Source organism: Hemiscyllium ocellatum, chromosome 21, assembly GCF_020745735.1.
Source record: "Hemiscyllium ocellatum isolate sHemOce1 chromosome 21, sHemOce1.pat.X.cur, whole genome shotgun sequence".
NCBI lineage: Eukaryota > Metazoa > Chordata > Chondrichthyes > Orectolobiformes > Hemiscylliidae > Hemiscyllium > Hemiscyllium ocellatum.
Window position 1 is genome coordinate 44,475,600 of NC_083421.1, and position 25,140 is coordinate 44,500,739.

Sequence of the window (25,140 nt, forward strand, 5' to 3'; positions counted from 1 at the left end):
GATTTTCAGCCCCCGTCCCTCATTGGCAGTGTCCCGCTGGTGAGTGCTGTGGGTGGGAGGCCAATTGCCTTCATTAGGAAACCATGGAGCCAGGAGGTGTCCTCCACTTTTCCATGTACCTAATAAAAAATTTACTTGCCCCACTGGTGGAACGCACTGGCTTGACCATCCACCCCTGGAGAACCTAAGCCCGGCAGCTGCTCTTCTCCAACCAGCCCACCCTCGTTGGGGGAGTCCTAGATCTGGAGGGGGCCTGCCTTGTGCAATGCCATCAGAGCAGAGGCACCTTGCTGATTGGATGGCCCCTTCACTCAGTGCGGCCTAGTTGGTAGATGTTGTTGGCTGCGCTCTGTGAGCGGTGGGCCTCTTCCCCCATGCATCATCATTTGGGACTGTTTTGATCCTTTCGTGGTGCATGTGACCTCCAGCTGGAATAAAAAAACATAGAAATGTAGGAGATAGGAGCAAGAGTAGGCCCTTCAAATTCTCAAGCCCCCTTCACCATTCAGTACGATCCTGGTTGATCATTGATCTCAAATTCCTAATCCCACCCTCACCCCTTCCCATATCTTTTGATCTTTTTACTGTATCTGCCCCCTTTTAAAAACAAATGTGTCATATACTCTGTACCTGTTGGTGCACTGAGTGATGTTTCCTTCTGAGTGATGGTGCATATGGATTCCTGCAAGGTCAGCCATTTTATCGATGGAGGAGTCATGACAGAGATGTAGCAAAACACCTTTGATGCATCAACATCTCCGTTCTCTGTATGTGACTCCGTACTGTGCAGGGGACACTGGCATGAGGGGGCACACCTGCTGCTGCTGCTGGGTGAATCCCCCAATCTCTCTATCTTCATCTAGCTGCATGTGCCTGTGCTGGTCCTCTAGCTTCCGAGTGGCCTCTTCCAGCTGCCTGCAGCTCGCTCAGCTCCTCCTGCTCCCTTTGAAGCTGGATTGAGGGCCCGCCGTGGTGGATGTACTGCAGTGGTGGAGGTTGCCCCCTGAATGGTGGCACAGCGCAGGCTTTGGTGCTTCATCTCCCAGCGACAGCCTCCCTCCTGCAGCTGCAGGCTCTATCTTGTCAGCTGACCCTGAGGCAGACGCTGGAAGATGTTCAATATTATAAGTGGGAAATCTATGTTCTATGAGAATCTGACTCCATCAAAATGGTGTTCTCTTGTGAAATCGCAACACACATCTTTTTTTGTGCTGTGTGGGGTTGGGACCTGGAAGTTCTTCCTTTGTCAGAGTCCTGACCGCAGAACAAAACTCCAGTCTGTCAGCTGTATTTCTGTTTCCTCGGATGTTGCCAGAGCAGCAAGTATTTCCAGAACTCTGTTTCTATTTTGGATTGCAACATCTGCAGTATTATGCTCATTAAATGTGTGATGGGACTGGTTACTCAATCTCTACCTAAATATAAATTATATTTGCTATCTTTTACAAGAAAGAGCCAATTAATTGATTTTTATGAGCATTTATACAATGTTTCACACTTAACTATGTTTAGAAAAACATGTAGCTAAAGATTTCTATCCTATTTTTGGGCAGCTTTGTATTACAGATTAATGATTTTATTGTGGCTGATCCTGCTTGATATTTCAGCAATTACTTTTTAAAGTGAAGAACTTCTCAGGGAGCTTTTCGTTAGAGACAATAATTATAAGTTGATAAAAAAAGGGCATGATGAATTATTTTGAAACGTAAAACACTTCAGGATTCATGCTTAATCAGACAAGACCTTATTATTAACATTGCGAGCAGTTAGCGTTCTCAGGGTTTCAGACTTGCAGCTGGATTGAAGTTAGTACAGAATTGCATTGGAAATACATCAGATTGTTGCTTGGTTTGGCAAATTAACCCGTAAAGCTGCTCCTGTAGGAGTCTTTGGTATTTTGTCGAAGGACAGGTCATGGCAACAATCCAGCAACGTTACTTCCACTTAGCCTGCCAAAATAGTCAAAATGAGGAACAGTACTTGGTCAGGAAATCTTGCAAGATGGATAGCAGGGACTGCAACCATTTTATCTTGCTGTGATAAAAAACAAGTAGATAGTATAAATCAGGTCAGCAGAACATGAAGTGGTATGCTTCAACTGTAGCCTTACATGTAATATTTCAGAAAACTAATTTATCTGAATTCTGTGGCCTAAATTCAACCTCTACATGGCTGCATGAGCTCTGGCTAACACAGAGATAAATTTTGTACATTATAATGGACAGGAGACTATCCAGGACCCATTGCTTGTACACTTGTTGACAACAAGGAGCAATAATGCAAAGCAGTAAGTATGGTTTTAACACACATTTATTTTAAGAGACAGCTGTTTAGAGTGACCTAATGTTTAGCATTTATCCCATTTCATGATGATATTTCCAAAGCCATTTATGGAGACTGTTAAATTAAAGTATCATTGTTTTGTCTGTTTTTGCTATTTTCTCTTTCAGCATAATGGTTCCCATCCCCTGCTTCGAAATACCTGTAAATTATCAATCTATTAAAAATATGAGGTTTACTTTTGCCAAAATTTGGCTACGTGTCAGTTTTGGAGAATTCCATGTAGGTTTTCTCTCCCGAAGCTCGAATGCGCTTTACTCCATTCACTTCTGTATTCAATCCTGCTCAGACCTTCTGGGATTCACATTGGTAGTGTCATATATAAAGCCCAGCTGCATTCCAAGTCAAAATGTGTAAGCCAGGATCGGCCTGGCCCAGTGTGTTGCTGCACAGTTCTAAAGGATATTGCTGAGACAGGAAAGTTGGCAGCCTGCTTTGCCAAAAGAGACAGCAAGGTCCTGGTGTATGGAGCACAGAGGTGACCACGACACCAGCCCTGCCATCCTGGTCTGAAGCCATCATTTGAGTCCGTGCAATCTCCGTGGTCCGCAGGAAAGCTCGGTGATACAGGAAGAAGATTAATGACATGCTGTGCTCTACTGTGATAAGTTTGTCATGTCGCACAAGACAAAATTCATCAGCCAATCAAATAAAGAGAACAAAGAGTCAGGTGCAGGAGTAGCCCATCTTGCCCCTTCATTAATCTACATGATTGTGGCTGATCTTTGACCTCTGTTTCACTGTCTCACCCAACTTCCCATGTCTTTTGATTCCCTAATAATGCAAAATTCTGTCTGTTGGAGCCTTAAATATATCCAACGATGGAGATTCCAAAGATTCACAATCCTTTGAATGAAGAAATGTCTCCTCATCTTGAACCTATCTGATCTGCGCATTTTTCTAAGACTGTGCCCATGATTTTGTGACTAGCTTCTCAGGGGGTCAACCCCTCAGTGTCTACCCTGATTCAGTGCGATCACTTCTCATTCTTCTAAACTCCAGCAGGTATAAACCCAATCCATTTAACCTGGTAGAGTCAATCTTAGAACCAATCTAATGAAACTTCACTGCACTGCCTCCAAATGCAAATATATTTTTCCTTCAAATGGAGACCAAACTGGTTGCAAAATCGCAGGTGTGGTCTCACCAAAGCCCTGTGCAATTGTAACAAGATTCCTTTATTCTTGTAAAAGTGAAATATAGCGGATGGTACATCTATAAAAATATAGGGAAAGTTAGCATGGAGATACAGTGAACAGTTAGGAAGATGAAGGCATTTTGGCCTATAATGCAAAAGGACTGGAGTACAAGAATAAAGAAACAAACCAAGAGAGAGCTGGAGAAACTCAGCTGGTCTGGCAGCATCTGTGGTGAGAGAAACAGAGTTGTTATCAACTTGGAGAAGTTAAATCTGTTAAACCTGCAGACCTTTATAAGAAAGGGAATTCATTCATCGCACAGTTTGTAAAGAGCACTGTCAGTGTGAGACTGCAGCTGAGTGAGAGGAAGTTTGAGTGAGGAGATTGACTACGTTGTTGGACATTTGGTTCAAAGAGGAAATTTAGTGTAAAGGGGAAGCGAGGTGCTGTAACACGGGTAGAAGGAAACTTTCCAGAGAAGGAGAGACTCTGGGTAGACACTGAGCAGTTGACCCTCTTGGAAGCTAGTCTAGAAATTATGGGCACAGAGTGGGAGAGGATAAAAGGCATGGGGTCGAGTGGCCTTACCTTCAGTGAGACCAACAGTAGAGTGACATATCAAACCACAATGTGACATGAGTGGAAGGAAAGAAGCTGATTGGTGAGTACGACTGTTGAATCTTTCTAGTCTTCAAAGTGAAAGTAAGATGTTTACTTTGTATTTAGGTCTCTAGTGCTCTTCTTCTCTTGTTTCTTAAAAATAGCTGCCAAGCCTTTGGCTTTGATCTTTATGTCATCATTGTCTACGGGAATAGTGCCAGAACTCTGGAGGATAGTGAATGTTGTTCCCTTGTTCAAGAAGGGGCGTAGAGACAACCATGGTAATTACAAAATTGTGAGCCTTAGTTCGGTTGTGGGTAAAGTGTTGGAAAAGATTAAAAGAGATAGGATTTATAATTATCTCGAAAGGAATAAGTTGATTAGGGATAGTCAACATGGTTTTGTGAAGGATAGGTCATGCCTCCCAAACATTATTGAGTTCTTTGAGAAGGTCGCCAGTCAGGTGGATGAGGGTAAAGTGGTCGATGTGGTGTATATGGGTTTCAGTAAGGCGTTTGATAAGGTTCCCCACGGTAGGCTATTGCACAAAATATGGAGGCATGGGATTGGGGGTGATATAACAGCTTGGATCAGAAATTGGGTAGCTGAAAGAAGACAGAGGGTGGTGGTTGACGGGAAATATTCATCCTGGAGTTCCGTTACTACTGGGGTACTGCAAGAATCTGTTTTGGGGCCACTGCTGTTTGTCATTTTTATAAATGATCTGGATGAGGGTGAAGAAGGATAGGTTTGTAAATTTGCGGATGAGACTAAGGTCGGTGGAGTTGTGGGTTACAGAGGGACGTAGATAAACTGCAGAGCTGGGCTGAGAGATGGCAAATGGAGTTTAATGTGGAAAAGTGTGAGGTGATTCACTTTGGAAGGAGTAACAGGAATGCAGAGTACTGGGCTAATGGTAAGGTTCTTAGTGATGTAGACGAGCAGGGAGATCTCAGTGTCCATGTACATAGGTCCCTGAAAGTTGCCACTCAAGTTGATGGGGTTGTTAAGAAGGCGTATGGTGTATTAGCTTTGATTAGTAGAGGGGTTGAGTTTCAGAACCATGAGGTCATGTTGCAGCTGTACAAAACTCTGGTGTGGCTGCACTTGAAGTATTGTTTACAGTTCTAGTCACCGCATTATAGGAAGGATGTAGAAGCTTTGGAAAGGATGCAGAGGAAATTTACTGGGATGTTGTCTGCTCTGGAAGGAAAGTCTTATGAGGAAAGGCTGAGGGACTTGAGGCTGTTTTCGTGGGAGAGAAGAAGGTTGAGAGATGACTTAGTTGAGACATATAATCAGAGGGTGGACAGGGAGAGCCTTTTTCTTCGGATGTTGATGGCTAGCACGAGGGGACATAGCTTTAAACAGAAGGGTGATAGATATCGGACAGATGTCCGAGGTAGTTTCTTTACTCAGAGAGTAATAGGGGCATGGAATGTACTGCCTGCAATAGCAATAGACTCGCCAAATGTAAGGGCATTTAAATGGTCATTGGATAGACATATAGGCAAAAATGAAATAGTGTACGTTAGATGGTCTTCAGATTGGTTTCACAGATCGGTGCAACATCGTGGGCTGAAAGGCCTGTACTGCGCTGTAATGTTCTATGTTTTAGATTGAAACTGGTGATTTTTCTTTTTTTTTGTTTATAAAAATGAAACATTGTTGCAGTGAACTGCAAAGAGCAAGGAATCTCAAACAATGAATTCCTTAACGATAATGATGGTAAGGTTAAAGATATGTTGCTTTTGTAACTTGTGGTAACTGCTGGGCACTAATATGATTCGGAGTCAACATGTCTGTAATAAGCGTACGCTGATTGAGGATCTTTGGATCCAAGTTGAGGAGCTAGTGAACAGTGTGTCGTATCGGGGAAGAGGCAAGTTACACTATAATCCAGGTGCCAGTCGCACACCTCAGACTCAGTCATTCAATGTTGGTCAGTGATCAGATGCAGCAGGGTGTGACTGTAGGTGAAGCAGGTTTGAGGACCTGGGAGTTAAAATTGAGGAGCCTCAGCCTGTGCAATTTTTAACAGTTGCAAATTTCTACAGAGTGGGGGCTGTAGGGAGGCTGAGCAAATTAGCCACCGTACCTTGATACGGGAGCTATTCAAGATTGGTGAGGAAATATGGAAGTATGAGTGGTAGGGGACAGTATAATTAGGGAGAGACATTCTGTTTACTGCAGCAGTAAATGGGAATCCCAAAAGCTGTGTTACCAATGTTAAGGACATCTCTTCAGGGCTGACAAAGAATGGAACTAAATAGGTGAAATCCAGTTGTTAGCCACGTTTGGTGCCAATGTCATTGCTCGAACTAGAAAGAAAGTTTGTCGGAAAGACTTTGAATAGTTAGGAGCTAAACTGAAAAGCAAACCTTCAAAGTACTAATCTCTGGACTACTCCCTGAAGCAAAGGCAAACTGGCATAGGGTAGGTAAAGTCAAGGAGTTAAATGCAAGGCTCAAAGATTGATGTGGGCGGAATGGGTTTCAATCTATTGGGCACTGGCATCAGTACTGGGGTAAAAGCACGATGCTCGGGTGGAATGGGTTTCACTTGAACCATTATGGGACCAATGTCCTGGCGAAATAATTAATTAGAGCTGTGAGAGGGACTTCACACTTATTACAGGGGGTATAGCTTAGGAGGAAGGGTGTGGCAGTACTACAAGACAGCTATAGCAATACCCAGAGCAGAAAAGGAAGGAACAGAGTATACAAATGTAGAAAAATAGCAATAAAAAGATCAAAATGATGAGGGAAGAAAGTGACAAGACAAAATTAATGGTTCTTTATTTGAATGTGAGTTGTATTCAGAACAAAATAAATATATTAATGGCATAAATGTAGGTTAATCGGTGTGATCTGGCAGCCATAACACAGACATGGTTCCAAAGAGATCACAGCTGTGAATAAAACATTCAGGGACATGTGACTTTTCATAAGGATAGACAGGAAGGAAAAGGTACTGGGTGAGCATTGTTGATATGGACTGAAATGCGTACAAGAGCAAGAAATGATCTCGGATCAGAAGACAAAGAGTCCATGCAGGGGGAGGTAAGAAATAAAAAGGGAAAGAAGACACTGGTATGTGTAATCTTATAAGGTCCTTAACAATAGCTATATAGTAGGACTTAGAATAAATTAGGAGATAAGAAGGGCATGTCAATCTTCACGTTGTTGGGAAATTCAGGCTGGCACAGGTAGCCGTGAGAAAGAATTTCTGGAGTGTATTTGGGGCAGTTTCCTGAACAATATGTTGTGGGTCCAACCAGGGATCAAGTGATCTTTGGATCTGGTGGTGTAATAAGTCAGGTTTCATAAATTATATCAGAGAAATGATCACAGTGGTTAGCACTGCTGCCTCACAGCGCCTGAGACCCGGGTTCATTTCCCGACTCAGGCGACTGATTGTGTGGAGTTTGCACATTCTCCCCGTGTCTGCGTGGGTTTCCTCCGGGTGCTCCGGTTTCCTCCCACAGTCCAAAGATGTGCGCGTCAGGTGAATTGGCCATGCTAAATTGCCCGTAGTGTTAGGTAAGGGGTAAGTGTGGGGGTATGGGTGGGTTGAGCTTCGGCGGGTCGGTGTGGACTTGTTGGGCCGAAGGGCCTGTTTCCACACTGTAAGTAATCTAATCTAATTTAGCATACCATTTGAGAAGGAAGACTTGGGATATAAACAACTGTGCTAAGCTTGAGTAAGGGTAATTACAAAGTAATGTGGTCAGAGCTGGCTGCAGTGGATTGGGAAAGGATTTAACAGCAGCCAAGCTTGCTTGAGAAACAATGGCAGACATTTAAGAAAGGTTCATGGATCATGGTAAGGATATATCCCAGGGAGGAAGAAGGAATCTAGGAAGAGGATAAGCCAACATGGAATTTACCCAGGAAGTTAAAGTTAGCATCAGCTTGAAAGAAAAAACGTACAATGTGGCAAAGTTTAGTGGTAAGCTAAAGGATTCTGAAAGTTTAAAAACCAACTAAAAGCAACTATCAAAAAAAGGAGAAAATAAACATTTTCGTAACACCATGCATGATGTCCTGAATTTTCGTGTTTCTTTGTCACTTGTATTAGATTGGATTAGATTCCCTACAGTGTGGAAACAGGCCCTTCTGCCCAACGAGTCCATGCCGACCTTCCGAAGCGTAACCCACCCAGACCCATTTCCCTCTGACTAATGCACCTAACACAGTGGGCAACTTAACATGACCAATTCACCTGACCTGCACGTCTTTGGACTGTGGGAGGAAACTGGAGCACCCGGAGGAAACCCACTTAGGCGGGGGAGAATGTGCAAACTCTACACAGGCAGTCACCTAAGGCTGGAACCGAACCTGGGTCCCTGGTGCTGTGAAGCAGCAGTGCTAACCACTGAGTCACCGTGCCACCCAAGGGAGAAATGGTATTGCCTTTTGCGTACAGAACAATACCAACTCTTTTTCTCCTTCCCTCACTTCAACCTGTCAACACCCTCCACCTGCCTGAGGAAGCAGCAAACAGATCCAAATGCTGACCTCCAGGAAGTACCGTCTGTGGTTGATTTGTCACTTGCCTGAGTTCATGAAGGATACCTGTTGAGAATCTGATGCCTTACTTGAATAATGCTGGTATATAAAGAATAAATAACTGAGCCGCACGGTAGCTCAGCGGTTAGCACTGCTACCTCTGCGCCAGGAACCTGGGTTTAATTCCAGCCTCGGGAAGCTGCCTGTGTGGAATTTGCACATTCTCCCAGTGTCTGCGTGGGTTACCTCTGGGTGCTCCACCTTCCTCCTACAATTCAAAGATGTGCAGGTTAGGTGAATTGGCCATGCTAAAATTGCCCATAGTGTTCAGGGATGCATAGGTGAAGTGCATTAGTTAGAGGTAGATATAGGATAAGAGGGCAGGGGAAATGGCTCTGGGTAGATTATTGTTCGGAGGGTCACTGTGGCCTTATTGGGCTGAAGGGCCTGTTACCACACTGCAGGGAGTCTATGGTTCTATGAACCAGCTGCAGTAATTCTATCCACCAAGATTTTGTTTCTACTTGAGCTTAAGGCTCGATCGGTACAAAAGTAATTGAACCATTGGTGTCTGCTATTAATAATTATTTTCACTGCATGGATCCAAAATCATTATAAAATCTAAAAGTTGGATGAAAATTGGTTTGAGTTAAACACAATGTCGATAAACTTCAGTCTTCACCACTTCAGAACCAATCTGACTGATTGTATCACCCACCGGTTGTGGGATAGTGTCAGTTTTTAGTCCGTTATGTGGGTGGGTTCTGTAAAAGATAGGTGTTTTGCACAACCAAATTACCATCCAGTGAGTGAAGCTAAAGGAACATCCCTGTGTGTTATATATTGAAAATGTTGAGAGGATCCAAAAGTTGCAGTGCCCCAGCTTGGAAAAATTAAGTATTTAGCACATAATGCAGATCATTTAGTTCACCTGCTCTGTTCTAGTTTTTATGGGATAGAATTTCCTCTTAATCTCGACAGAACCATAACAAGATTAATGGATTGAGGCTTATATCTGCTCCATTGCTGCACTTTTGACCATTACCAATATCCAGGGAGAAACTCAATGTTCTGCTTGGCCCCTGCAGTTTATCTGCTGCTGATGTGCCTTGCATCTCTCCCAGGGCAGAAAAACAATTTATGGCAATGAGAAAATATAAATGTAGGGAAAATCTTATGTCCTAATAAATATTTAAAATACCCAAAATATTTTGTTTTAAATTTCCTTGAGCAGCAAATAAAAACATGTTCATATCCATTCCTGTATTTCAATAAATAGAAGTGAACTTAGGTAGGATTGTATATCTAGGCCTTGGAGCACATCTTTCTTTAGTCTTTCATGAGATGTGAGAATCACTGGCCAGTATTTATTAATCACGTTTAATTGCCCTGAGAAAGTGATGGTGATCTGCCTTCTTGAACCGCTACAGTTCATTTGGTGCTGATATCCCATGTCAGGAGGGAGGTTGCACTTGATCTTCAGACAGTGATGTGCTTCCAAGTCAGGATGGCGTGTGACTTGGAGGGAATCTTGTAGTAGGTGATTTTCCATATGTCTGCTGCCCTCGTCCTCCTAAATAGATTGAGACTCCCATCAACTCCCAACAGAGGAATTTGGATGCTCATATGGATGAAACCTAAAATTAGCATGCAGGAGCAGCAAAAAGTTAAGAAGGCAAATGGAACTTTGGCTTTTATTGCCCCAGGGCTTGGAGTTCAAAAATGGGGATTCATTATAACTGTATAAGGTGTTGTTGACACCAGAAAGGATATATTGGCATTGAATGCAGTTCGAAAGAGATTCACTGCTGTGACTTGTTGGATGAAGGGTTAACTTCTGAAGAACAGCTAAAAAGGTTCGGCCTTATTTTCATTAGAGTTTCAGAGATTGAGAGGTGACATTGTTGAAACCTTCAAGATTCTGAGGGGGGGTCAGCAGGTAGATATTGAGAAGATGTTTCCACTATTGGAGGAATCTCAAACTAGGGGGCATAGTTACAGAATAAGAGGATATTTGTTTAAAACTGAAATCACAGAATCACTACAGTGTGAAAGCAGGCCATTCAGCCATTCGAATCCACACGGACCCTCCGATGAGCATCCCACCCAGACCCACTTTGTCCCTGTAACCCTGCATTTCTCATGACTAATCCTCTTAGCCTGCGTATCTCTGGACATTATAGGACAATTTAGCATGGCCAATCCACCTAACCCACACATCTTTGGACTGTTGGAGGAAACTGCAGCATCTAGAGGAAACACAGAAATGGGGAGAACGTGCAAACTCCACACAGACAGTCGCCTGAGGCTGGAATTGAATCTGAGGCTCTGGCGCTGTGAGGCACCATGCTGCCCCAAAGATGCAAAGGAATGTCTTCTCTCAGCGGGTAGAGAACATCTGAAATTCTCTACTGCAGATAATGGTGGAGGCTAGATCATTGAAAGTATTCAAAGAGGAGGTCAATAGATTTTTGAGATACTGAAGAACAAAGGCTATGAGGATCTGACACGAAAGAGGAGTTAAGGCCTGTGGCAGATCAGTCATGATTTTACAGATTAGCATCACTGGCGTGACAGACTGGGGAAAAAAAACTTCTGCTCCTATTTCAATGTTCTAGGTTATAACATCACAGATTGAAAGCTGCTGCCCTTAAAACATTAGTGAGTTGCTGAGTGCATCTTGCATATGATAGACACTGCTGCCCTTGTGTTGATGGTGGAGGGAATGAATAGCTATGGTGCTGAAAGGGATGCCAGTCAGTCGCTGCTTTGTTCTGGCTGCTGTCTAGCTTCCTAAGTGTTGTTGTAGCTGCACTCATCCAGGCAAATGAGGAGTATTCCATCACGCTCCTGATTTGTGCCTTGTTGATGATGGATAGACTTGAGGATCAGGAAATGAGTTATTTGCTCCGGAATTTCCAGCCTCTAACTTGCTGTCGTAGAGATGTTATTTAAATGGCTGGTATAGTTAAGTTTCTCCTCAATGGTACCTCCCAGAATATTGATGGGGGATTCAGTAATGTTTGTGCCATTGAATGTCAAGGGGAATGTCAGGGTTTCTCTTGTTCCAGACAATGACCATCACTAACTTGTGTGGTACTAATGTCACTCGCCCCTAATCAGCCCAAACCTGAATGTTGACCAAATTTTCTTTGAATATTGGTGTGACCAGCTTCAGTGTCAGTGGAGCTATGAATGGTGCTCGACATTGATGAATACATGAATATATAAGTACATTAAATTAGGGAAGGTGCAGTTAGCCCAAAATATATGTACTTTGAGCTTTAAACCATTGCTAGTCAATGTTGAGATATTGAGGTCACTGAATCTTTAATCTTAGCAACTGCTCTAATCTACAATGATGCAAAAGGACATTTAACTGAAATGTAAGAAATGATCATAAGTAAACAGCAATTTTAATAGTTTGAAGAACAATACAACATTGTATATGCTGTATCACAATACATAATAAACATTTATACATGACATATATCCTAATACAAGGAATTTCTTTGGAAATAATAATGAATTAGAGACCAACCTATTAAATTTCACTAAACTACAACATTAATAGGTCAAAGGAGCACTTGAAGTTTTATAAGTGCAAATGATTTGAAAATGTTTATCATTTACTTAAAATACTAGTCACAGGTGGTAAAAAGGACAAATTTTATTTTTCTTCAAACTGTATCCTGAAGGGTAACTTGCAAGAGATAAAGGAAAGTAGAAATGCTGCCTTTATTCAGAGGGGTGTTCTTCTCAAAGAGCAGCTGTTTGGGCAGAAAAGGTGGCACAGCAGTGCCTGAAATAACATGACAAAGTCATGCAGATGAAGCTAAACAGGACCAAAGGTGTTTGCTGAAGCTGGATTTTGCAGTTTTTAGTGGCTTGGCAGCAAAGCATCCTTTGAAAACTGAACCATACAATTTGTACGAGTGATTAACCTCATAAAAATGCCAATAAACCTCAACAGCATTAGCCACCTATATAGTCAACAGTGACATTGGGAGTTATTGGATGGTGTAGTTCCAAAGAACATTTAGCTCTCCTGTTACAACATGGAGGCAAACTGCTTAACCAAATCAGCCTTTCTATTTCTGTATTCACAAAATTAAAACCTTCAAAGACCCTCAAAATTGACCACAATGGTTCCTAACCAGCCCTTTGAATAACCAGTCCAAGACTCTGTGAATAATCAATTCCAGACACTGGTTTGTATCTTAGACAAGCGACTTAGCAATTTATTAGGAATACAATAACTTCAGCAACAAAATTAAAGAACTAAGTAATCTAATTGGTCTATGCGTTAAACCCAAAAACCTTTATCTTCACACAAAAGACAGACAGACAAACACGATCAAGGTATAAATCACAATCAAGGTATAAATTAAATAACAAACTGGACAGATTAGTTGAGTGGTTTTTATGATGCCTTGTTCCTCAGGCATAGATGATGGTTTATTGGTTGATTTTCTGAAGATGTCAATCACAGTCACTTTTATAGTTTCCTCAGATAAAGATACTTAAAATTTAGTTTTCTGCTCTCTGAGCTTCCAAGAGCTATTTGTGGAAGGTTAGGCAGGGAGTTTTCAAAACATCATGCTGTAGCATCAACAGCCAAATTTCCTTTTACCGAAAGCACAGTCCAAATCCCTATTCAAACCCTGACCATGCCCTGACAAATTAACCTTAAAGTCCTAACTACCATTCAACATGCTCCATCTGCTTGAGCACAAGGTTTTTTCAAGACTTTCTGGAGCCAATTCCCAGGTGCAGAACTCATTAACAGCCACCTCCTGCTATTTATTTAAACAGAATACCCTTCCCCAGTGACAAAGCATCTACAGAATTTTGATCAAGAACCAACCTGCAATTAACTTCCAAGCCTGGTCTCACAAATGAACAGAAGCATTTTTGGTCTGTTTTCCTTTTAACATAAGCGGTTAACCACAATCCAAAAGTTCCTCAATGTCACTGGGCCAAAACTGGGGCAGCACAGTGGCTCACAAGGACCTGGGTTCAATTCCATCCTCAGGTATCTGTGTGGATTTCCTCTTGTGCTCCGGTTTCCTCCCTCAGCCTAAGATGTGCAGGCTGGGTGAATTAGCCATGGGATACAGGGACAGAGTAGGGTGAGTGGGAGGGTCAGTGGTACTTGATGGGCTGAATGGCCTGCTTCCACACTGTAGGGATTCAATGATACTGTGAAAATTCTGGAACTCCCTCCCTAAAGGCATTGTGGGTCTAATTATACCACATGGATTGCAGCAGTTCAAGAAGGCAGCTCACCACCATCTTCTCAGGAGCAGCTAGGGATGGGCAATAAATGCTGGGCCCAGCCGGCGATTCTTATGCCCCACAAGAGAACAAAAAGAGAAAAGTCCACGAAGGTTCTCACATACTCTATTCACATATTCAACTTCCAAATATCCCGCTGTTCCCTCAGAGCAGCAAGAAATCCCTTTGGGATACTTTCCTATATAGACTCAAAACATTTGTGGGAAATAACAAACACGAACTGGGTTAAATAATGGAAATATGGAGATCTGATCTTTGCTACAGGAAACTAACTAAACAAATGACATTTCCTCACTTGATACTTTTGTATCCTTGGCAACAAATTCAGATTTTTCTCAGTTGGAACTTCAATGTTAGCTGTGTATGTGTGTTTAGTTATGATGAGATTATGAGAATGGATCAGTTCTCCTCCCTCCTCCTTCAATTACCAAGAAATATCTTGATAATTGTATTTTAGCAAGCAGCTGTATCAGACATGGTTCACTATAAAATAAAGGAGTCAGTTGCTAAAGCTTTCTTGCGTGAAAGAATGGAATTTTATTACCTACTAGCCCCTCAATCAAATCCACAAATACAGATAGGAAGTTTAAAAGAACAGTGGGCCTGGTGTCCAGTACAGACAGGAAGGTAAAGTAAATGCAGTTTGAATTCTTGGAGGGCTTGAATTGTGAGTGAAATCTGAGTCCATGCTCGTTTAGCAGTTGTCTTTCCTTGAACAAATAATGAAATTTATAGAATTCTAGATTTCTAAGGTGCTTTTTACCAGGTACTTCCTTTGAGAGATAATAAAGTACAGCTTGAGAGAAAGAGAGCATGCCTTCTGGGTTCTATTGTAATGAATCCATTTGTCAGCTCTCTAATCGGCCAAGCAAACCACTGAAGTATTGATCATTTGTGTATTCTCTGCATTTAGCTCCGTTGTTAAATACTTTACAGGTTATCTTTCATCTCCTATTATGGCATTAATTTGGTTGTTTGGTTTCATTGTCTTTTGAATGAAATAGCATTCCATTATGGATTCCTGGTCTTGTCTCAATCATAAAGCCATTTTAGATAATTATTTGTCATCTTTATAACCTGCTTTTTACTCCATGATAGTCTCAGGTTTTAAAACAGATAATGAAAGGTGAATAGCAATGGTCCATGTTTACGATTATCATAACGGTTTGTACATTTAAGAAAATTCAAAAGTCCAGTATGATGAAATAACATTAACGCCATATGGAAAAGGAATTATTAAATTTCTATTAGCCAAATATATAATCTTGTGGAATGGAACTAGGGAATGAGAGGTCCTCTAAAAGAGAAGATTCAGAAGCTTGTTTTTGATTGAAATAAACAATCTAAAAGTTGGCATTGGCCTGTTTTAGTGTGTCAGTACTTCATACAGACCTCACCTTGGAAATGTTCTCAGGGATTTTCTGATTCAATAGTTGTCAAGGTTTCAAATATGTAGCTCAACTCAAAATTAAATTGAATTAGCAGCAGCACAATTTATATTTTTCTGACATATATTATGTAAGTTACCATTGCTAAGAAAATAGTATTAATAGAAATAAATGTGGCAATCAATCATCTTTTATTTTCTTCTTGGGAGATAATTTGATAATGATTGTCCAGAGTTAAGCATAGAAATCGAAGCTGAGACTCCAGTAGGAGTGTGGAGCAGGTGCTGCACTGTTAGAGATGCCTTTCTTTTAAACTTATTACCAACGTTTTGAGATTATGACGGGCATAGACAGGAAGAAGCATTTCCTCTTGGTGGATGGACCGGTGATCGGGGCATTGATTTCAGGTAATGAGCAGGATGTTTAGAAGAGGTGTGAGGTAAAATCTTTTTAGTCCAGAGGATGTTGCGAATCTGGAACTCACTGCCTGTAAGAGTGGGAGAGGCGGAAACGCTCATAACATTTAAGTATTTAGATACACACCTGCAATGCCAAGGCTTGCAGGGGTTTAGGACAAGTGCAGGAAAATGGGTTTGGAATAGTAAGTTGGTTGTTTTTTACTGGTGCAGACTCAGGATGAAGGCCTTTTTCTGGGCTGTAAACGTCTATGCTCTATGCAGCCTTTTAGATAAGATATTTAAACCAAGTCCTGCCTGCCCTCTCAGGTGGATACAGTATTCCACTCCATTATTTCAAAGAAGACCAGACGATATGGGAACAGGAGTAGGCTATTCAGCCCCTCGAGCCTATTCCATCATTCACTAGGATCATGGCTGATCTGACATTCATCATATCCACGTCCCTGACTTTTCTCCATTGTCCTTGTTTCTCTGACTGATCAATTGTCAATGTATTTTAACCTAGAATATACATAAGCACATCTCCTGCACAGCTTACTGTGGCAAGGAGTTCCAAAGACTCGCAATGCTCTGGGAGAAGAAATTCCTCTCATCTCAGTCTTAAATGTTGTTGTAAGATGGCGATGAAGTAGGACGCTTCATCCAGAGCTCGTCAGATCCGCCCATTCTTCTTCTTTACTTTTTTTTCTTCTTCCTCGTCGTGCTCTTTTTGTCTTCTTCTTTTTCTTTTTTTCTGGTTGACCCTTGGCCTCCAGTGAAATTTCCAGCCCCCGACGACAGTTTACAGCCCTGGTGACAATCACTGGCCCCCAGTGATGATTCACGGCCTCTGGTGACAACTCCCAGCCCCCAGCTAGGATTCCCCGTCCCCAGTAAAATTTCCTGGCCCCCGTCAACAATTCCTGGCCTCTGGTGATAATTCCCGGCTCCCGGCGATGATTCCTCACCTCCGGTGACCATTCCCGGCCCCAGGCGACGATTCCTTGTCTCCAGCGACGATTCCCGGCCTCCGATGATTCCTGGTCTCCAGCAACAGCAGTCTCCCAGTGTGTTGTGACAACCTCCCATGGTGTGGAGCCAGGGCCCAGTGTGGGTTGGAAGCTATGTGCCAGCGACATCTGCTAATCTGAACTTGTATTTCTGTAATGCTGGACGTTTTATTTCTGTATTGTCTAAGACATTGTAACTAAAGAAGTTGTGGCTAGGTACAGTCGGTGCTGTAATTAGTGACATATGAACCTTTCACTTGAAATAAAGACCATCATTCCATTGGCCTTCCTGCTTTTTCACACAGAGGGTGGTGCGTGTATGGAATGAGTTGCCAGAGGAAATAATGGAGGCTGGTATGATTACAACATTTAAAAAGTATCTAGACAGGACTATGAATAGGAAGGGTATTGAAACATATAGGCCAAATGCTGCCAAATAGGACTAGATTTATATAGGATATCTGGTCGACATGGTCGAGTTAAAGCGAGGGGTCTGTTTCTATGCTGTACATCTCAGTGACTCGACTGTATGATTACCTGGTGTGTTTGTGTGTTAGCTTTCTGTGTTTGTGCACAAGTACCTTGACGTTGCTGCTTTCTGCAATTTTTCTCCATTTAATAATGTTCTGTCCTTTTGTTCTGTCTTCCGAAATGAACAACTTCACATTTTCCCACGTTATATTCCAAATGTCGACATTTTACCCACTTACATATACTACCAATTTATCTTTGTAAACTATTTATGTTCCTCTCACAACCTACCTTTCCACCTATTTTTGTGTTGTCTGCAAATTTGGCTACAGTAAACTCACTTCCTTCCTCCAAGTTATTAATATATATTGTAAGCAATTGTGGTGCCAGCACTGACCCCTGTGTGGAACACCACTGGTTACAGGTTGCCAACCTGCAAAAGAAGCCCTCATCCCCACTTATGCTTCTCAATATACTACCTGCAACATTGTGGGTTCCTATCTTAATCTTTTGTGAGGTACATTGTTGAATGCAGCACATCTACTAGCTCCCCTCTATCCATTCAGCAATTCAACATATTTGTGCAGGATACCTTCACTGGGAAGGAGAGGAGAATTGGAAGTGGTATAGGAATGGGACGGGTTGGGCTAATAAGATACAAATGGATGGGAATAAAGTAGTCACTGCTCAGTAGCGAGATTCTTAAGCTAGCGTTTAAAGCTTCTTGGAAAGATTTGAACATGTTTTCTTGATGTTTCATTTTTATGAAATCTCCTCCCAGATTCCTCTTCTCCAAACAGAAGAGTCCCAAATTCATCAGTTTATCCTCATAGCGAAATTCTCAATCCTGGAAATATTCTTCTGCACTCTGCCCAATGAATTCATATCTTTCCTGTAATGTGGCACCTGCAACTGTGCATTACAACCCAAGAAGTGTCTTGTACAAGTTCAACATCACTTTGTTGCTTTTGTACTCTCTGCCCCTATTAAAAAAGCCAAGGACACTGTATGCTTTATAAACAGCTCTCCACCTGTTTTATGACGTCAATGATCCTGTCACCCAGATCCCTCTGCTCCTACTCAACCTTTAGAATTGAACCCTCATTTTTTATTGTTCAATGTTCTTCCTACCAAAGTACATCATCTTACATTTCTCTGCATTGAACATTGACTTTGGAACTCAGGGTCACCTACAAGTGGGATGCTTCTGCTTTCCACACAGGGGGACACATATGTCTACACAGGCTGCATTCAATGGCTCTTTACTTCATTTCTTAGCACTCAACCAGTTTCAACTCAATTGGAGGCTGCCAGCCTGTGTGGCCTGCATTGAGTTTCAGCACAGAGGGCAAGGCGGGCAGCTTGGTACAATAGGAATCACTGAACCGTGAAAGGAATGGACATTTCACTCTATGGCACTGATCAATCGTGCGCCAGCAAGTTAAACAGCAAATTTACACTGCAACGAAAGGCCATGTCTGAAGGTTAAAGAGGAGTCAGTCTTTAATGGGATCAAGGAGAACTACCGTCAGTCAGATTTGTCTGATCCTAGTCCAGGTGGTCAGCTTGGTATTCCCAGGGTCAGGGGATTGGGCCAAGATCAGTCCTAAAGGTCAAGTGCAAGAATCCGGGGATTAAAAAATGTCAGGCTGCTGTTAAAGACATAAGTCTGGGCACAGGACTACACTCAGTCAGGACTGTCTTGCCAAGTATATCTGGGGGTTGGCAGCATCTGGGGGGAGAGAAACAGAGTTTGAGTTTTGAGTCCGAAGGCTCAAAACATACTGAAGAAGAGTCTTTGGAGTTACCCTGCACAACTAAATTCAGGCCTGTGCCTATCCAGCAGATGGGGAGGTGTGCTGAACTGGGCTCTCTATGCTGGTCACCAACGTCTCCCTGAAGACAAAAAGATGCTTGTCCTCGGGGGCCTATGTGGTGCTGATGATATTGGTAGATTACTCCATCCTCGATCCAGATTACTGCCGACTTCTGACAAACCCACCTGGTGTTCCTATCTCAGCATTTTCATAAAGTGATTAATGCTCAAGACCATGGGATTGTCTTCTGTCTGGGGCTGAGCGGGTGCCTAGTCACTGGCAAGTTTCTGGGTACAGACACTGGGGTATTTCTTCTCTAGTCAGTTACAAAGACACCAATGTTTTCCTGAGTTTGATTTAGAAAGAGTACCCACAATGGTGAGAAGTTCTGAACTGATACAGGCTTTGAGTTTCAGAGACCTGAGTTCTTCCTCAAACTGCTACAGAGATGTGTTCATGCAGTGCTGCCAAATTGTGCTCCCAAGACTAACCTGGATAGATTTTCACTGAGTGGAAGTCTCTGAGCTGGTGGAAGGTGCAGGGGAAAGCCTTGAGGGTCCCTTGGCTTCCTCCACAGACGTAGAGGTGGAGATGCAGCTGAGGGTCTATGGCATCTGTGCAAACATTTGCTGGGTACCACTAGTGACTGCATGATGGAAGAGAGGGACCTAATTGGATAAGATGGGTAAGAGCTTGTGAAGATTAAGAGTGAGTTAGTGTTGATACCAATTAGCAAGTAGCACAGCACAATGAAACACAGTTGTCAACCATTGGTTTCTCCATCTCCATATAAGCATTCCTCCTTGGTTGTTTTGGCACAACCATAGGATAATTTCTCTTGCAGTGCGACAAATGGATGAATTGGACATAATTCAGTGGATACAATAGCAGTTAGTGATTGTGTATGAGCAGGAGAGTGGTGAGGTCAACAAGGGTTAGTAGAGTCATCGAACTTCACAGCATAGAAACAGACCCTTCCGTCCAACTCGTCTATGCCAACCATATATCCTATATAAATTTTGTGCTATTTGCCAACATTTGGCCCATATCCCTCTAAACTCTTCCTTTTCAGATACCCATCCAGATGCCTTTTAAAATGTTGAATTTTAAATGTTGAGAAGATGAGATGAATGAGAGCCATTGAGTGAATGTGATGCCTGCAATAGTGAGAGGTGTAACCCAAAAGCCTTGGTAAGAAGCATATTTATGGAAGCATCAGCATAGCCTTATGAATGTGAGGAATCAGAGAGACAATGGTGATGATTGTATCTTGTAGAGTTCAGAAGATCATTGCTGTATTGCAGGGCATCTTGTTTGTTGTTAGACACAGCACTGAGCTGGGCTCCAATTTCTGATCAGGCTGGCTGAGTCTGGTGGTGTGGCCTTCTTTGGCAGTCAAGATAAAGCACTACCCTCCTTCCCATCACCCCATCTATCAGCACTTCCAGCCCCCGTCTTAGAAGTGAGAGACTAGCATTCCTTTCCTCTGTGAAATATTTAGAGTTGAGCCATAGAGTCCAGTTTGATGGGTAGTCCCTGGTCTGCAGTGTTTGGAGTGGTATGCAGCTGGGTTTTGGACATTGTGCTGGACGTCTGTAAGCTGGAAGGTTCCAGCAGTGGCAAACACTTCCACCTTGCTTACCATCTCATTCCCTGGAAAGTGTGGCAACAATTCAGTTGCGTAATTAATCAGGTGAAAAGCAGGAGATTATGTGAGAAAATCTGGCCCAGGCCTTGGTGGAGCAAATGCCATGAAATTCTCTTGCTGCCACACTTTAACTGTGAATGGGAAAGATTCAACCCTAAATTTCCTACATCACAACAGTGACTACACTTCAAAATATGTCATTGGCTGTGATGTGCCTTAGGATGTACTGTGGTTTGAAAGACCTTGAATTAAGTAATGGTTCTGAAAGGGTTAATGTTAGAATCTACATTGAGATGTACTCAATTTAATTCAGGATTTCTAAGATTGTAATAGGATGATTACTTTTAACTTGAGACCATATTCCTTCCTGCATTCTGACTGGTCATTCACAGAAAGGATCTTCCTTCTGACCATACATTAGCTAGTCTTTTGTCTCTCTGTGAGGTCCTTCCTTCTGTCTATTTCTGTACAGAATCTCAGAGATAGAAAGCCTGACCTGCTGCTTGAGCTTTTGTTTCAGGCATGAGGTCTTTGCACCTTGCTCCACAAATCCCAACCACTCTCCATCATAGCCAAGCTATTTGGTTCTATTAATGGGCAACATTTTATACAACCTCCTGCCAAATCCATTTCTGGGATGTTTCTGTTTGGTCTTAAATTATAAAGACAATTTAAAACATAATAGTCTTACAAATTTCGTATCTGTAACATAATGCATTCCAGTATTTTCTTTGCATTATGGCATAATTTTTACATAGCGCTAGGAGTATCAATTTCAGCTATTTATCTCATTAAGACTTAATGTCATTAATTGTGATATGATGATCTGTATGTAAACAAAAGATCAAATGTTGTCTTACTAACAAAAGAGCATTTACTGTGTCTATTTGCGCTAGTTTAGAATAATGAGTTACAGGTTAACACATTAAAACTTTGAATTACAGTCATATTCATTAGTTTTCCTCATGTACCTTCCTTGGTAGGGTTTAGCTCCTTTCAGCTGAATGGCAGGATGGAATGTTGTGTGGGAGTTAGGTTTCCTTTTCAAGCGGGAAGAGCCAATCGTCACGACCAGAGTTGGCCCATCAAAGCATATCTGTTGGTCTTTGATGCGCTGGATATTGAAAATGGCCTGAAAGAATTTTTACAATCCTGTTTGTCCCAAGCTCCTGTTTGAAAAAGGAAGTAAGGCGCAATTAAATCTTGATGAACACAGTGACTAGCTTGCCAAGAAATGCTATGTTTAGATCAGCGTTTTGCTTTGATCAGGATCTCTATAAACAACAATCCTTGTGCCACAATCCATTTAGTAATCCAGTCAAAATGAAATATAAAATTTAACTGGCATAGTAATGATTAGAATTTTGAGCAGCAGTTTCTTTTTGCCATGTTAATCCCTTTGGTCTGAACATTATATCCAGAAAGAGTAATCCTTGATTTCCTGCTTTGAGAAAGGTAGATATGAGACTTATCTCAATCAAAGAACTTTCAGTTAAAATTGTGGGTCATTAGCATGAAAGAAAACCAACCTACAGAATGGTTTTAAACAACAAATTCATATACCCAGCCAAAGGGTCAGTAACCACTTGAATCTGCCGATCAAGCTGTTAAATGGCAGGTACCCTCCTGTGATAATTGATCATTGTGAAATCAGTCATTCAGCACTAATCCAGTAACAGAAACCCTCTAGTTTATGTTAACAGTATGATATAACCTGCATGATTTAGCTTAATACAGCAGATTCAAAGATCTAAAGGGCAGGACATTTAAATGCCTTGATACCATGGTAATTCCCTTTGACAATTCCCTTTCATCTTTATTAAAAGGTGCTTTTGATACTTTTGATCATTCCTCTTGACATCATAGAGTGGGTTAGCCTTACTAGTAACTTTCCTGAATCTGAGGCAGAAGGTGCAGGGTTTAACACCTGCTACAGACAGTTCTTGTGAGTGCAATATGGAATTCTCACTTCTGGATTGACATGCAGCAGGGAGACCTTGCATCACTGCCATCCCATCATCCCCACTTCTCACCTAACCCGAACCCTCATCCTGTTCAAACTTGCTTGATAGCTGCATCTTTCTGCTCTGGTCCTTGTAAATCTCTCTTGCACTTTCTGCAGTGTTTCAATGTGTTTGAAACTCCACACTATCTGTGGTATAAAAATATTTATGGTCATGGAATGAACGTTCATATTACAGCCTGTCAGCCTATTAACCAATCTTTTAAACCTTTCACAACACATACTATTCTAGAATAGAGGATGTGCATCAGTGAACAATTGAAACAATAGCAGATTAGTCGTCTTTTGTTAAATAGTCTTTTGTCACCACTTGTTCCTGAAGGAAATGAGCATCAGTAAGACTAGTATGATTCATGTCTATATAAATTTTATATTTCATTTGTTTTAGGGGCTGTATATTTTCTTGGTGTATGGTGTTTACAACAGCGAGGTATGAAGAATTTATTTTTACATTAATCTATTTCCCATTGACAACAAACTTTGTTTTAATTGGCACCTTATGATGTCTTGATAAACCACTAAAAATTGTATATCTCACTTACCATAAAGTTTACTATATTACTCTGTCCAATTATTATACCTTTTAATCTATTTATCTCAATGTAAATATACTTGTTATTCAATTGAACAAACACATGAAACAGTTGATCAATTTCAAGTGAATTTCTCTTCCAATACCATGATCTAGTACAGTGTTTGAGTTGTCAGCTGAGCATGTGAGTGAGAAGGTTTTTTGCCACTAAGGTTTACTTCATGCAAAGTTATATTATTATTTTAGTGACATAAGCTATAACTAAAGTATAACAGTGATTTGTATGCTCCCTGCATTACATTTTATTATTTGGTGTGTGCTTTTATAGAGTCATAGAGATGTACAGCATGGAAACAGACCCTTCGGTCCAACCCGTCCATGCCGACCAGGTATTCCAACCCAATCTAGTCCCACCTGCCAGCACCCGACCCATATCCCTCCAAACCCTTCCTATTCATATACACATCCAAATGCCTTTTAAATGTTGCAATTGTACCAGCCTCCACCATTTCCAATGGCAGCTCATTCCATACATGTACCACCCTCTGCGTGAGAACGTTGCCCCTAAGGTCTCTTTTATATCTTTCCCCTCTCACCCTAAGCCTATGCCCTCTAGTTCTGGACTCACCGACCCCAGGGAAAAGACTTTGCCTATTTATGCTATCCATGCCCCTCATCGTTTTGTAAACCTCTATAAGGTCACCTCTCAGCCTCTGACACTCCAGGGAAAACAGCCCCAGCATGTTCAGCTTCTCTCTATAGCTCAAATCCTCCAACCCTGGCAACATCCTTGTAAATCTTTTCTGAACCCTTTCAAGTTTCACAACATCTTTCCGATAGGAAGGAGATCAGAATTGCACACAATATTCCAACAGTGGCCTAACCAATGTCCTGTACAGCCGCAACATGACCTCCCAACTCCTGTAGTCAATACTCTGACCAATAAAGGAAAGCATACCAAGTGCCGCCTTCACTATCCTATCTACCTGCGATTCCACTTTCTTTTTTTTAAATAATGTATTTTTATTGAAAAAATAGATTTTTTTTATATTACAAGTACAAAACAATGCAATTCAAAACAGAACAAAAAACCCAAATAATTTTTTTAAAATCCCCAACTCACCCTCACTTACAAATGTATAAACATATATAGAAAAATATAGAATTTAAAAAAAAACTGGTATTTAACTAAATAAATAAATAACCAACAACAAACAAATAAATAGTAATAACTCAGCCCAGCCAAACAAAACGCTCATACATTCACAGCTCCTCCTCCCTGGATATTGGACTCGTGAAACACAATCGTTACGACTATATAAAAACCCTTGTTACTGTGGCAGCTAAATCTGTGTCCAGGTAATCCAAAAAAGGCTGCCATGTCTTGTAAGAATTCTCAGTTTTGTGGTGTACCATATTTGTGAGAAAACCCAGGGGAATATGCTCCATAACAATCTTCCGCCAACCCGACAGTCCCGGGGTGGGTTTCCGATATCCAAACCAGCAAGATATTCTTTCTTGCACAGAACGAGAGAATATTGAAAAGTTTTTTCTTAAGCACGTCTTACAGGAAATATAGTGGGTAAGCCCAAAAGGAGAGAGATAGGGTCCTTCTCCACCCTTACACCCAAACTTTTCTCCATTGCACCTGCCACAGCGCTCCTATATGTTTGAAGCCTATCGTAAGACCAAAGACAATGGGTAAGAGTGTCCGTACAGGCCTTGCACTTGGGATATGCTGAAGATACCCCTGGTTTAAATTTTAACAAATGGTCTGGGGCCAAGTGGGCCCTGTGGAGAATCTTTAACTGTAAAGCATGGGTCCTGTTGCAAATTACTCTCTTCCTTGCATTCTCCCAAATATCCTCCCATGCCTCTGAGGAAACCTCAACACCCAGCTCTCTTTCCTACATCTTGCAGAGTCGATCAGACTCATCTGAGTGGGCACCCCCCAATTGATGAAAG

General features: G+C 41.7%; 1 protein-coding gene across 1 annotated transcript in view; it reads left to right on the plus strand.

Moving 5' to 3' along the window:
* The window catches only part of LOC132825665 (adhesion G-protein coupled receptor D2-like), a 145,171-nt gene extending 122,092 nt beyond the window's left edge, over positions 1 to 23,079 (plus strand). The window contains exon 20 of the mRNA XM_060841040.1: positions 23,032 to 23,079. Coding sequence (XP_060697023.1) covers positions 23,032 to 23,079 — 48 coding nt within the window. The remainder of the gene's footprint in view (positions 1 to 23,031) is intronic.
* The last annotated feature ends 2,061 nt before the right edge of the window (positions 23,080 to 25,140 follow it).